This window comes from Pomacea canaliculata, linkage group LG2 (genome assembly GCF_003073045.1).
Source record: "Pomacea canaliculata isolate SZHN2017 linkage group LG2, ASM307304v1, whole genome shotgun sequence".
NCBI lineage: Eukaryota > Metazoa > Mollusca > Gastropoda > Architaenioglossa > Ampullariidae > Pomacea > Pomacea canaliculata.
The window spans coordinates 37850374-37863454 of NC_037591.1; the positions used below are offsets into that span (position 1 = coordinate 37850374).

Here is a 13081-nt window from a genome sequence, read left to right on the forward strand (position 1 = left end):
ACAAACATCGATCAAACGTTCGACCAAGTTTTTAAAAGTTGTGTGTAAAGGTAACAGGAAACCAGTATTTTGGGGAGAGGGGTGGGCACTGGACCTCTGGTCAGCATGCTGAGTTGAGACTTGTTTGCCAGTAAAGTGTCAATACAATGAGACACTTTGCCTAGCTAGGAACGGCTTTCAGGTACAAAATTATGGATTACAAATACGATTTCCCTTTCATCACCTGACCTGCAGAAGATCTTCGCGCACTTAGCTAACCTCTGACCCTAGTCTCACCGCCCTCCACTCCCTTTTCATCACGTTATCCTGTTAAATGTCAGAAGTCAACGTGCGGCAGCTCCACCTCCATGTCCAATTTCTAATGAGTTACCCATGGCCTGTGCAGGATGTTTAGTTTATTCAGCCCATCATCATCATCATCATTTGAGATATTTGAATAGTACTGCTTTCTTAAATGTTTGTTCATTAGTAATTTACATCCTCACCAACTCCGGCACATCACGGCGAAGCAACAGACTTTGTAAAGATTCTACAGGCAGAGAAAGATCAGTCTACGAAATATGAAACTGATCCTGTTGGTCTCCGTGACAACAGCTGAAGCGTTGCGCCAGCGGTCCGCTTACTCAGGTTTTGGGAAGTATTATCTTGCACTAGGGTAAGCGGATAGCTGAGCGGTTAGGGCACTAACGTCCGAACTGACAGGTGCGAAGGTTCGAAACCCGTGTGGCGCAGTAAAACTTCATCCAGTCAACACAACTAGTACCTACCTCCATAGAGGGCTAAAGAACTGGGGAGGAGTGGGAGAGGAGATGGGTGCCTCCCTTACTTTAACGCTGGTCTCTAGCACCTTACTTTACAACAACCTAAAAAGGGTTAAGGCCCTTAGCTTGTACTAAGCTCAGCCAAGCAGTTTAAAATTGAAACTTAACTTTCTAAACCCTAACGACCTTGATAGAGTTTATTTCACCTGTTGAATAGGAACAAAGCCGTCGTCAACTGCCACCAGGGGTTTCGACTCCCCCGGACAGGTTCCCTTCCTGATGACGTAACCGAAGACGAGTCCGAAGCAAAAGATGACGATAAGGATGAGGGCCTTCAGGGCCAAGCCCTTGGGGCCCGAGAAACATTCTCCACACCACGCTTGTCGTCCGGGTCGATCGAGGTTTTTATATTCGATGTCGATGTTGTCGGAATCGGAGGCTTCCCACCTGGACACAGGCTTGCCCGCGATGTATCCTCGAGTTGGTATACTGCAAAAGTCGGGGGAAAAAAAGGTGAGAATATTTACTGGCAGTTATTATCTCGCTCTCTCCTTTCTCTTCCCCACTCTCTCTCTCTCACATACACAAAGTTATAAACTGTTGTACGTTCACACTCGAAGTAATGTCAACATTTGAAATACAGTGATACCTCGGTTCTCGAACATAATTCGTTCCGGGAGGACGGTCGAGAACCAAATTGTTCGAGAACCGAAGCAATGAAACCCAAAGGAAATAATGGAAACTGGATTAATTCGTTCCAAGCCCAGAAATGCCTATTTACTGGCCTAATTTGTATATAATATGTAGAAAAACATGAGTCTCAACAAGAAATAAGAAATAAAAGTGTATTTATTAAAACAAAAACAAAAACAAAAAAAAACAACAAAAATGTACTGTTCAGTACAGTACAGTAAATTGTGTTTCATTTACTGTACCTGTACCAACTTTATGGCAGGAGGGAATGAATGTGGAGGGAGGAGGGAAGGGGATGGTTATTGTCACGATGACGCAAGCAAGGCGCGCTGGCCGATGAACGCCATTCGGCTCATCTCGGACGTTCGGATGTTCGAGTTCCAAATATTTGTTCGAATTCCAAGACAAAATTTTCTCGAATTTCCTGGTCGAATACCGATTTGGTCGAAAGTCAAGGCGTTCGAGAACCGAGGTATCACTGTATGTTAATGTTCTGTTGTTTTAACTGTATAACTACTGCTCATACCCTTTCAGAAGTGGCTTCTACCCTTTCTTTGTTTGTCGGATGCACTAGTCTTGAAAATTGTATGATTTTGTTTTTCATCGCTATACTTGCAGTCGTCTACCCACTTAGACATGCACGAATGCCATAAAACACGAGCGTCCACGACTATCTATCTATCTATTCCTCTTCGTGCATCAGGTTGCACATAAGGCCTCAACCAGAGTCCGCCACCGATGTCGATCGGCTGAAACCCGCTCTAGGTGACCCCATGTCCAGCCCTTTCCTTTCATCTCCCTTTCCACTGTTCTTCTCCAAGTTTCCTTTGGCGGCCTCGTTTTCTTCGGCCGTCTGGAGTCATCGTAGGGCGACTCTGGAAAGGTCTGCTGTCTGCTGGCGGAGCACATGTCCAATCCATCGCCAACGCCTTCGTTGAACTGCGTGGTGATGGACTCGGTTTCAGTTCTTCGGTGGAGTTCTTCGTTGGTGATGGTGTTTGGCCAAAAGATGTTAAGTATGCGCCTGAGGCATCTGTTTTGGAAGACGTCAAGCTTGTTACTGATGGTTTTGGTCATCTTCCAGGATTCTGATCCGTAAAGGAGGGTGCTGATCACATTTGACTTGAGATTCTCAGTTTGATCTTCTGGCTGATGTTTTTTGCCTTCCATGTGCTCCTGAGTGAGGCGAAGGCCTGGCTGGCTTTCGCCAGTCGGGCTCGAATCTCCACCTCCGCATCCCCTGTGTTTTGACATTTTGGACCCAAGATAGGTGAAACTGTCAACTTCCTCAATCTCTTCTCCATTTAGTTTGATGCCGTCTTGGACTCTGGCGTTCACTCTCATACTTTTCGTTTTCTTGTGCTGACCTTCAAGCCAAGGTTTCCAGCTGTTTCTGAGAAGGCCTTTGTTTTTTCATGCATGTCTTGGTGGCGGTGTGACAGCAGGCAATGTCATCAGCAAAGTCCAAGTCTTCCAGCGTTGTTGTTGCTGTCATAGTCATGGTCCATCTGATCCCTCTCCTCTCACTGTCGGTGGAAGTCTTCATGATCCAGTCCATGGCCAGGATGAAGAGGAACGGCGACAGAATGCAGCCCTGCTTCACCCGGTACTGACGTTGAAGGGGTCTGTGAGCTCCGTGTCACAGACAACCTGGGATTTGAAATCGCTGTACAGCATTGCAATGACCTGAACAAGTTTTGCAGGACTCCGTAATGCCTCAGGATCTTCCATAAACGCGGTGGATGCTGTCAAAAGCCTTCTCCAGGTCGATGAAATTGATGTACAGCGGTGTGTTCCATTCCTTGCTCTGCTCCAGAATCTGTCGCAGAATGAAGATGTGTTCGGAGCAGGATCGCCCAGGACGAAATCCTGCTTGCTGTGGTCGGAGGTCTTTCTCAAGAGTTGCCGTCAGTCTTGACAAAACAATCTTGCTGAAGACCTTGCTGGTGAGGGAAAGAAGTGTTATGCCCCTCCAATTATTTGCAGTCTCCAAGATCTCCTTTCTTGGGTAACTTGAAGATGAGCCCTGTCTTCCAAGCAACAGGGAGCTGCCCTGATTCCCAAACTTGCTTGAAGATTTCAGTCAGCTTGGGAGCTGTCACATTTATATCTGCTTTCAACATCTCTGCTGTTATTCCATCTGCCCCTGGTGCTTTGCCGCTCTTCATTGTCTTGACTGCTGCTGTCACTTCTTCCAGGCTTGGTGGGTCTGTGCAGATGTCAAGGTCTATAGCTGGAGCGTCCACGACAAGACAAATGAAATAAAGATGGAGACGAAAGGACAAGCACAGAGGGAAGTGTTTGGATGCTGCAAGAGGAACCCCATTGAGGAGTGAGTTTGCATGCAAAGTGAAGAGGACCCCACATGGAAATAAATTTCTGTGCGAACAAAAAGGAGGAGGTCTCACACAACCAGAAGTGCTCATATATACCCGGAGCTTTCTAGTGCCTACAGACTATAGCTTCCCAGGAGTAAAACAAATTAGTCACACAATGTACCCCACGGTTGCGACCCTAGGTCCCTCAGCAAACGTTGAAGCGTCTGTTGCACGCGACACCCGTGATGAACTAACCTTAGCTTTTAACACCTCGACTCCTTTTTCGTTTCGCTTCGCAAGCCACCACTTCTGGCTCTCATTGATGACTTCCTGCATCGCCGCCACACAATCCTCTGATTCTGCCGAGTTTCACGTGCTTACATCGCGTCTGGCGGTGTCCCTGCCTCCGAGGAGTGGACATCACGTGACTAGATCAAGCACGCACGCTCCGACAGACTGGTCTCCAGGGTTGGGAGGAGGTTGGGGGTAGAAAGCCATTGGAAGCAGACGATACTTGACCCTTCCCCTTTCCAGCGGTCCCGCCAACAGTTTTCCCCCCCCCCCCACCAGCTAGCTTTTGTTTTCTGTTCAGAATGTTCTGCCTGCTTTTATTCGTTCATATCTGGAACTTGTTGTGTCGTACTTAAAGGTTTTATATTCATTTATAATCTAGTTTTAAAGATGGCTTCTTCCGAGAACACATCTTTCATGTTTTTTTCCCCATTTAAGTTATCCTTCCCCGCTTTCTCAAGTTATGCACTGTCACACACACAAACAAACACAGAGTAAGCAATTTGTAATGACACGATTGGTGCATGGATTAGCCGATCGTCGCTAGTCGCCCACACTACGGGTTCGTTCTGGGAAGACGTGAACTGTCACAAACCGTCACAACAACCGCGCCAGTGCCCAGCATTAACAGTGTTAACACTCTGCACCCGGGGTAGGTGTTTGTATTGTCAGTGGGCAGCGACCGACGTTTGGTGATTGTAGTCGAGAGGTGGTCATCAGCGCCGTCGACACACCTGGAGCGAGCAATTCTGCCACCCTTCCTCCTTTCTTTCCCATCACCTGAGTTATCCATCCTTTTATTTCTCCTCCCACCTTCGATCTCTCACGTGATGCGCTTCTTAACTCAGCAATTTACAGCATGGCCTACTAGTGCATAAACAGACTTGTGGGTGCAAAAGATGAAATCAACTGCTTCCTTCAACTTATGGATGTTTTTTATTCATTTTTTGTGGTTGTTGTTGGTGGTGGTGTGTGTGTGTGGCGGAGGTGGGGGTGAACTTTCGGACCAGTAAAATGTTAACAATGTAACGCAACAACAAGCTAAATATCGCTGGCTGTAAGTGGTAGGGTTTCTTTTAAAAAATGAAATTAGAATTTTTTCTTACGGAAATTGCAATCCTAATTTCTATGTGTTTCTTTAATGTTTATTATAAAGCAAATAAATTTTCTCAGGGAAACCATAATCCGCCATCCGCGCATTGTCATATCTCAGGGACTTGGCGAGGCCTTGTCAAATCCTCTCTTGGTATCCTAGATTGCTCTCAGCACTGGACAGTCTCCTCCTCCTAAGCCCTACAATCTTCCTGCCCTTGACAACCTATCCCCTCTCTCGCGCCTCCCCTCAAAAACAAGCCAGAGATAAGCGAGTGCAGGCTGCTGCATCATGGGCCTGGGATGCCTAACGTATTTTTGCTTTTTTGAGACAAAGGGGCAATTACCAAAAAGAGCATCACACGACACGGCGCTCGCTAGCAGCTCAGCACGCGGAAATTAGTTCTACACATGAAACGTTCTGCACATAAAACATGCCATGAAGATGTCGGTCCAATTTGGCAGGGGGCAGATGGAGAGCGCACAACAGGCAGGCTCCCCACCTCAAGCCCTCCTCCTGTCTCCCTGCCAGTCCCTGCACACGCCTAGCCGGGAATCAATAGAAAACTAATATGCCACAGGAACACCCGACTTCCAAAGCTGCATCCACAGTTCCTTTTGCGCAGAACCTTACGGACAAAGTTTTTTTTAAATATAATTTCCTGCCAGATCAGGGAAGACGATGAGAGTGAGAGTAAGGTAGAGGCAGCAAAGGCCGACAGCCAGACCCCAACCCTGCTACGTGTGGCGGCACCTCTCACATCGATTAACGATGCTGAAGAGAAGGCTCAACGATCAGACGAGATTGAAAGTCAGGCAGAAACCATGTTGGACCTCATCTCCACGGGGCTCTAACACTGTTAAGGCCGCCTGCGTGTCAGAGGTCTGGAGCCTGCAGGACGACGTTAACGTGTTAGCGTGGCCATCTGACTTCTCTGGCTGCACGGCTGAAGAGGCGGCTGGACTGGTTGTCTGCCAGATGTGTAGGCAGGTGGACAGACAGATGTACTCTCCTCTCAAGCCGCTGGCTTGCTCTCTAAATTGTGTTAGCCCTGTCCTCATTCATCAACGCTCGCGTTAGACACCGCAATAAACACCTGCGCCAGCGACCCGTCTGTCCATGAAAAAAGAGCGAGGAAGGTAAATAATAGAATTAACAACGGTTTTTTCACAGACGACCTTTTTGCTGACAAAATTCATTATTTTCTTATCGCTAAATCTTTTAGCCTTCGAAAATATCACAGTGACCGTACACATTGACTAATAACATGCTCGTCTAAAAAGATCAGCAGCCGAAAGTATGCGAATGTATGTTGAGGGAGTTTGAGGGTGGGTGAGGAGAATGAGGTCGTGTCGGTAAAAGATGCTTTAGAGAAAAGAGCAGCAGAATATTCTCAACCTCAGCCTAAAAATAATATTTTTGACAGACCAAATATTCTTTAGGTCATAGAGCCGTACGTTAGGCCATGTTCAAGTATTCTTTGGTCATTAATCAAATCAGTTTTCTTTCTCTGCCCCACCCTTGAAGTGTTAGACCTTAATCCAACTTACTGTTTACAGGAACCCAGTGCAGAAATCCAACATTGAAAACGCATTTTCGTGACTCGCCAAAACGTGCAGTGGGCTCCAAAAGTGCAATGGCGTACTAACCTCTCGACAATCGTCCGAAACTCGCCGAAAACTGGCAGGGGCAACAGGATCTGGTAATGCAACTTTTATGTGAAGAGTGTGTGCAAGCCATGTACATACAGCCAGAAACATGCCATGGTGGTGCCAGTCGTGCAGGCACTTACTAAATCCTATATCTGCAGTCTCCAGTGGGAATGGCGTAGCCAAGGCACGAGAATCACTCTGTACACGGCCTCATGCACTCTAAAACCACTAAGAAAAAATAAAACTGAGAGAGAAAAAAAAATAAACAATACATATTACGAAGGAAATATATTACTGAGGCAAGTCAATGATATTTACAAAGTTTGGTAGCATCACTATTCCTGGTCGATGGATATTGGGTAATCCGATCAGCCACTGCATCAGATTATTCAATTCTCTCTTTTTTTGGGAGGGGGGTGGATTATTATGCATATGGCCACTTATTGAAGAAAATGTCGATGAAAGGGTGAAGTCATCAACCTAGGGACTTTATTTCCCGTTAGCAGGCGGCGGAGAGTCGCCTGACCTCACTGTGACCAGAGAAGGGGGTCAGGCCAATGTACGTTTGGCTGCCCGGTAGTCTAGGACTTGGCGGACATGATCTATGCCCCGGGGTGTCTTAAAAAGCTGCACTCCAGGCCATCAGCCCTCAGCTGTCTACTCTCGACTACTCTGTGGCGCCATGGCAACAGGCACAGCTGGTCTACAGAGACCACAAGACAGCAACTATGTGACATTAACATGTGCGCTTTCAGAAGGTTTTCCCCTCTGGTCGCCTGTCTTTTTTCTCCTTTTCTTCCTTTTTATAACTTTCTTTTCCCTTAAATGATAGATATTTCCTCGTTCTTGGGCTCAGTGTGTTACAGCCATAAACTTGTGTTGAAGCGTAGTCAATGCCCAAAGTGGTGGGGTTTACTTTCAAAGTGCTTGTATTTTCTGTCTTCTTGCCAAGTATTATGCTCATTCACTGTGTAACATAAAACTTGTAAACTCTGGTTTGCTGGCGTGCTATTATACAAGAACGAACAAGAATGAATCCTCCATGTTCAAATATCAGCACTGACTCTATCATTGAAGTTCTGGAAACCTGTGTCTGACATGAGGTTCTTTCAATCATCCTTATGGTAGGATTCGAAACTGTTGTCATGCAAATGTCTGATATTAAACGATGACATGTGTAAATGAGCTTATCAAAGCTGGTAATTTTTTTAAACTAGCATTGACGAAGGCTATTCCGTATACATGAATTTTGACAATATCATTTTACACAACTCTGATTTTCCCTTCCACTCCTGCCTCTCCCCCTAAGAAAACAAATAACAAAAGGAGATGAATTTGTCACACACCCAGGAGGAGCCAATCAGAAGGAGGTCTACAGGGACTTCATTTCAAAGCAAAGTTACACTGATCACGGACTTCTGGTGGGTGCCCTTGCCTGCCGCCAACATCACCAATAGTCAGGTTGGGCAAATAGGGCTTGTGAAACTCGCTGTATCGATAAAAGGGGATATCAAGTGCAAATACACTCCGATGGGTGTGCCCAACGATTTAATGGAAGCCCAAGTGAAACGAGCATGTTTGGGCCGCCAGGAGGCTGTGAGGGGCTGGGAGGGAAGGAAGGAGGGGAGGAAGAAGTTAAGCCCAAAGCCGAGCTGCCGTGTTTGGCCACATTGATCTGCCCGTGCAAAAGCCAGCCATGAGCACCTGCTGCAGCTACTTGCCGCGCGTTAGTGAGACAAAACACTCTGCCCACACGTCCTTAGCTAAGTAGGCAGATGTACGACTACGCTGCACGCGGGCCTTGTTTTCGTCTCTGACAAAAAAAAAACAAAAAAAAAAAAAAAAAAAAAAAAAACAACAGGCAAGTACTGTACGAGTCTGGAGCTTCCACGCTTCTTTTTTTTTTCTTTTTTCGCAGACGGCTTCAGATGTCCGCCCTGCAATCTACGTCAGGCCAGACAACTACTAATGTATCATCATGATGAAAACCATCACATCAGTAGCAGCGGGAACGGCACTAATAACATTATAATAATTCTCGCCGTCGCTGCTGCTTCTAGTTAGCCTTGATATATCTGGATTCTGGAGGTTTTCATTACCCCCTTCTCCCCTTCTCTCTCATACACAATGTACCGGACAAACACCACCACAACCACCTCATCCTCTTCCATTATTATAAGAACAAAGACCAGGATAACAACAAACGGAAGAATAGCAGACGGAGCTGTGCACGAAGAATTGGTCTGATGAAGTCTCACATGACAGGAGAGGGTTGGGAACTCCCCTTCCGCTCATCCTCAATATATCCACTGACCAATTCAGCAGCCGCAATAGCAAGCTGCACCGCCCTGTCACGTGCATCAGGTCTGTATGGTAATTTATGCAGACTACGACTGTGTTCTCTCCCTCCCCTCACTCTCTCTGAACTGTAATGATGCACACTTTCTATTGTCTGTTTGGTGCTCTGCTCAATGCTCTGTGGTCTCTTTAAACTGTTTGCACCTGCATGACACTTGCACACATCGCCGCCCGTCCCTACACCTGCCTGGAGCAGTATTTAAAGTCTTATGTTGGATTGGACGAGGGTTCGTATTGCATTTTCCGCAACAACACAGTGCCTCTAGTATTTATAGGCAATTTAACATATTAAAAGGAAACATGATAGTACACACTACCCAGTCTAATACCGTTTTTCTCTAACAATCTGGGTATGTCTGGTGACAAACCGTCAGTGTTTCGCATCTCCGGCTTCAAATATGGAGCTCTAGACATCCGCTTCCCTACTCACTGAAACTGTGACACAGAAAAAAATTCAACCCCGCAAGTAGTCCCGTCTATGCTGAAAGAAGACAGCAGGAACAGTAAGCACATATCCGCTCTCAAAGAGGCCTTATTTCCTATCTGGAATGTAACATTAAAAATAAATTATCTCGAATGTAACTTTTTAAAAAAAAATAACATATTCCTCCTGATAGTATTTTAGCCTGGGGTCGTTTGCTCGGAGAAGCAACAGAGTCTGCCAAAGTTTTCGAGTCTGACTGCCTCTTTCATTCTCGCAGTCTGTGGATAAGTTCTGGGATCTCGTCTTAATGCGAGATAAACAGAGAAAGAGAGAGACTACAGCGTGACTGATTCTTAATTGCTTCAAGAGCTATAGCTTCAGCAAAGGATAAGAGTATCTGATCAAAGTAATTAAACATCATCAAAGAGCCACTCTATACATAATTCAACTATAAACAAGACCAGTTAAAGCACCACTACACCTGAAAAAAAAAATACTTTCAACTCCAGTGGTGGTGGTGGTGGTGGTGGTGGTGGTGGTGTGGGAAATACCTTTCCAACACTACTTTGCCATACCCCACACCCCCGGGACAAACTTTCCAGGCTGCTGACCAAACTAAGCCATTAGCCAAACTTCGAAGCGGCCACAACTGCCACGGTAATGTTAATGTTCTGTTGGCATGGTCACCAACCGTCACTTGCGCAAAAGCTGGGTTAAAAAAAAATTGATGTATCGTAATTCCCACTCCTCCGCAACCAGCCCCCCCCCCCCGAAAAAACAACAACAAACAACAAAAACATAAAAAAGACATTTTCGTTCAAGGCGCACGCACAAGCGTCCGATCTCGTTCGTGAGAGAGAAATAGAATGAATATGTGATGATGTATTCTTCTAGTAGATGCGCATGCAAAGTTAACGACCAGCGGGAGAAGGTGAGGGTGAGGGTGAGGGTGAGGGTGAGGGATGTGTTCAACATGAAATAAAAGAGAAGGAAAGGTGCTCGACTACTTGACAGAGAGGGTTAAAGTTGTAGAGAGCAGTCCTCACCCTGCGCACTATCTGTAACTATCTGTATATTCGTCCATCGGACAGGGATTTTTGATACCTCCATTGTCTGTCCCTATCTCTTCCCAACCACAAGAGCACACAATAAGCTCATCTGCAAGTGTTTGTTTCATTAAACTCCATCAATATGCATAATTCTGCAGGCAGATCGTCTGATTGTTGTGAGAGCTGCCGACAGAACACTGAACACGAGTGCCGTTTGCCTTTTATTTCGCAAAACTAAAATGCTAAGTGTAGCCAGCATTCAGCTTTATCAGTAGCTGCAGCAGTAATGTCAAAAGCCACAAAATTCCAGCCTACATCAAACCCGTTTTGTTGTTGTTTTATTTTTTTGGCTTAATGACAGGACATCCGCAAACAGATGATACAAGAACACGCGGTGGGGTATGTCAAGGGTGGTGGTGGAAAGGAGAAATATGGAGTTCATGGAGTGTACCACTTTAAACATGTCCGAGGCTTATACCCGCCCCTACCTCTAGCCGCCATCAACTCGATTACCTCATCACAATTTCGCAGTTGGGTTACCAGCTGCTGTCGCCTCTCCTCTCCTCCGCCGGTGAAGAAGTAGGTGGACATGTGAACCTTTCTTGCGCATCTTGTGTGCGCACGGACTAAACTTAGCAGGTTGTTTATGCATCCTTGGCCAACAGCCGCACAAGATGGCAGCAGGCTAATGGAGATACTTTGTAGCATTATGCGTTTCGTTTAGATTGTATTGAGCTCGTGAAAGCAGAACGATACCTCGACACTTTGAGCAGCTTTGTGAAAATGTAACTGCCCTTGTATTTTGCTCCAGGAAGCACCCGTAGGAATTTCAGCGCCGTGAAAAGAGTTTCCACCGGTCCTCAAGCACAAATCGCTAGCCTGCTTCGAATAAACCAAAGTAGATGAAAGAGAGTGGCTTTCCGCCCTGCCACAAAAAGACATTTTGTTTCAGTAGGAAAAGCATCAAAGTGCATTAAATAACATTCAAAACATTTTCTGTACCTGATGACTTTGTAGGTCGACAAACCTCATTTAAAGAGAACTGTCTGGATATTCTATTGCAACAACAATGCAAATACAACTTATCTTTATTAAACTTCTTCGGGAAATGGTTTTGTCTGTCAACCGTAACATGAGAACATCACTTTATAAAAACAACAAAACAAAACAAAAAAAAACCCCAAAAAAAAAACACAAAACAACAACAACAATAACAAAAAACCCCATTAACAGGCAAAAAAAGAACATAAACTGACTACATCCTGTCGGAGTGGGTGCGTGTCGCCGGCTAAATCTGTGGTCAGTATGCGGATCACAAGCTTGTCATACATTGTTTGCGATGTCATACATTCTCTGTCAATGTAACATCTACAATATAAACTTTATACGAGCCGTCCAGTACTGCAGCTTTAATTTCAACTTAAAAATAAGTCTCTGCACAATACAGACGTGCGTCAAAAGTCGATAAGATCAAACCTTCTTAACGAAACAAATACTTGCTACAGCGTCGCATGTCCACATTCCCACATACATGCCCAAATATGAATCGGCTTTCATACATACGGCCGTAACATAAAAATGTGTCCAACGCCGTCACATACACAACAAAGTCCAGTTAAGATGAGGACCTTATAGGAATGCTACAGTGGCATAGGCTTAAAGACCTACCCCATTGTGACACATATCACACTCAAAAGACTCTTTTCCGCCACTTATTAAATGCCTCGAACATGAAATCACAATGAGAAATACGAATCTCGAGAAATTAAAAACGATTTCATCGCCTGTTCAAAATGTCTATTTGGCCCAAAGCAGTGTGTGATGTCAGTACCGGTGGCATCATGGCTGACCACAGCATGGCTGATACAAGTTGCCAGAAAATACTGAATCTTGAAAGCCCGAACCCAGATATGGAAACTACTCTATCATTGTTAAATGCATAGGAAAACATAGTGACAGTAAGTTTGCATAGTTCCCAAAGGATTCATTGTTAAGAAGACAAGGGTTCAACTTCGTTCGTGTGTGTGGTGCCGACTTCACCACCCTAACCTGTAGTTTGTCCTATGCGAATACCTCTTTGCTCCTGAATGTTAGCCACTCACATATACGTTTGAGGGAACGCAGAAGCTTTGTCTTCCAGGATCTGTGCCTACCATACAGAAGCACGAAATTTTCTCGTCCGCCGACACAAAGTAGCTGCACGAACACCTGAAGTTATTTCGATAAATGTACTTTAAATTCAACTTTTCCCTTTGAATTTGACTAACACCAACGATGCTTACCGTGTGGTATTATGAAATCCTTCCTCGTCTGCTGCCTGAGTGTTTGGGGTTTTGAACAATCAAACATGTACGGTTTAATACTTTCAATGCTAGAAAACAATATTTCTCACTCGTCTTCTCTATCAAAGCACGATAAATGAAGATTGTTTGATGAAGCCGA

At 45.3% G+C, this 13081-nt stretch overlaps 1 protein-coding gene across 1 annotated transcript in view; it reads right to left on the reverse strand.

Moving 5' to 3' along the window:
* Positions 1-13081, reverse strand: part of LOC112556705 (putative N-acetylated-alpha-linked acidic dipeptidase) — a 54657-nt gene that overhangs the window by 23460 nt on the left and 18116 nt on the right. The window contains 1 exon segment of the mRNA XM_025225948.1: positions 968-1250. Within this exon segment, the coding sequence (XP_025081733.1) occupies positions 968-1250 (283 nt within the window).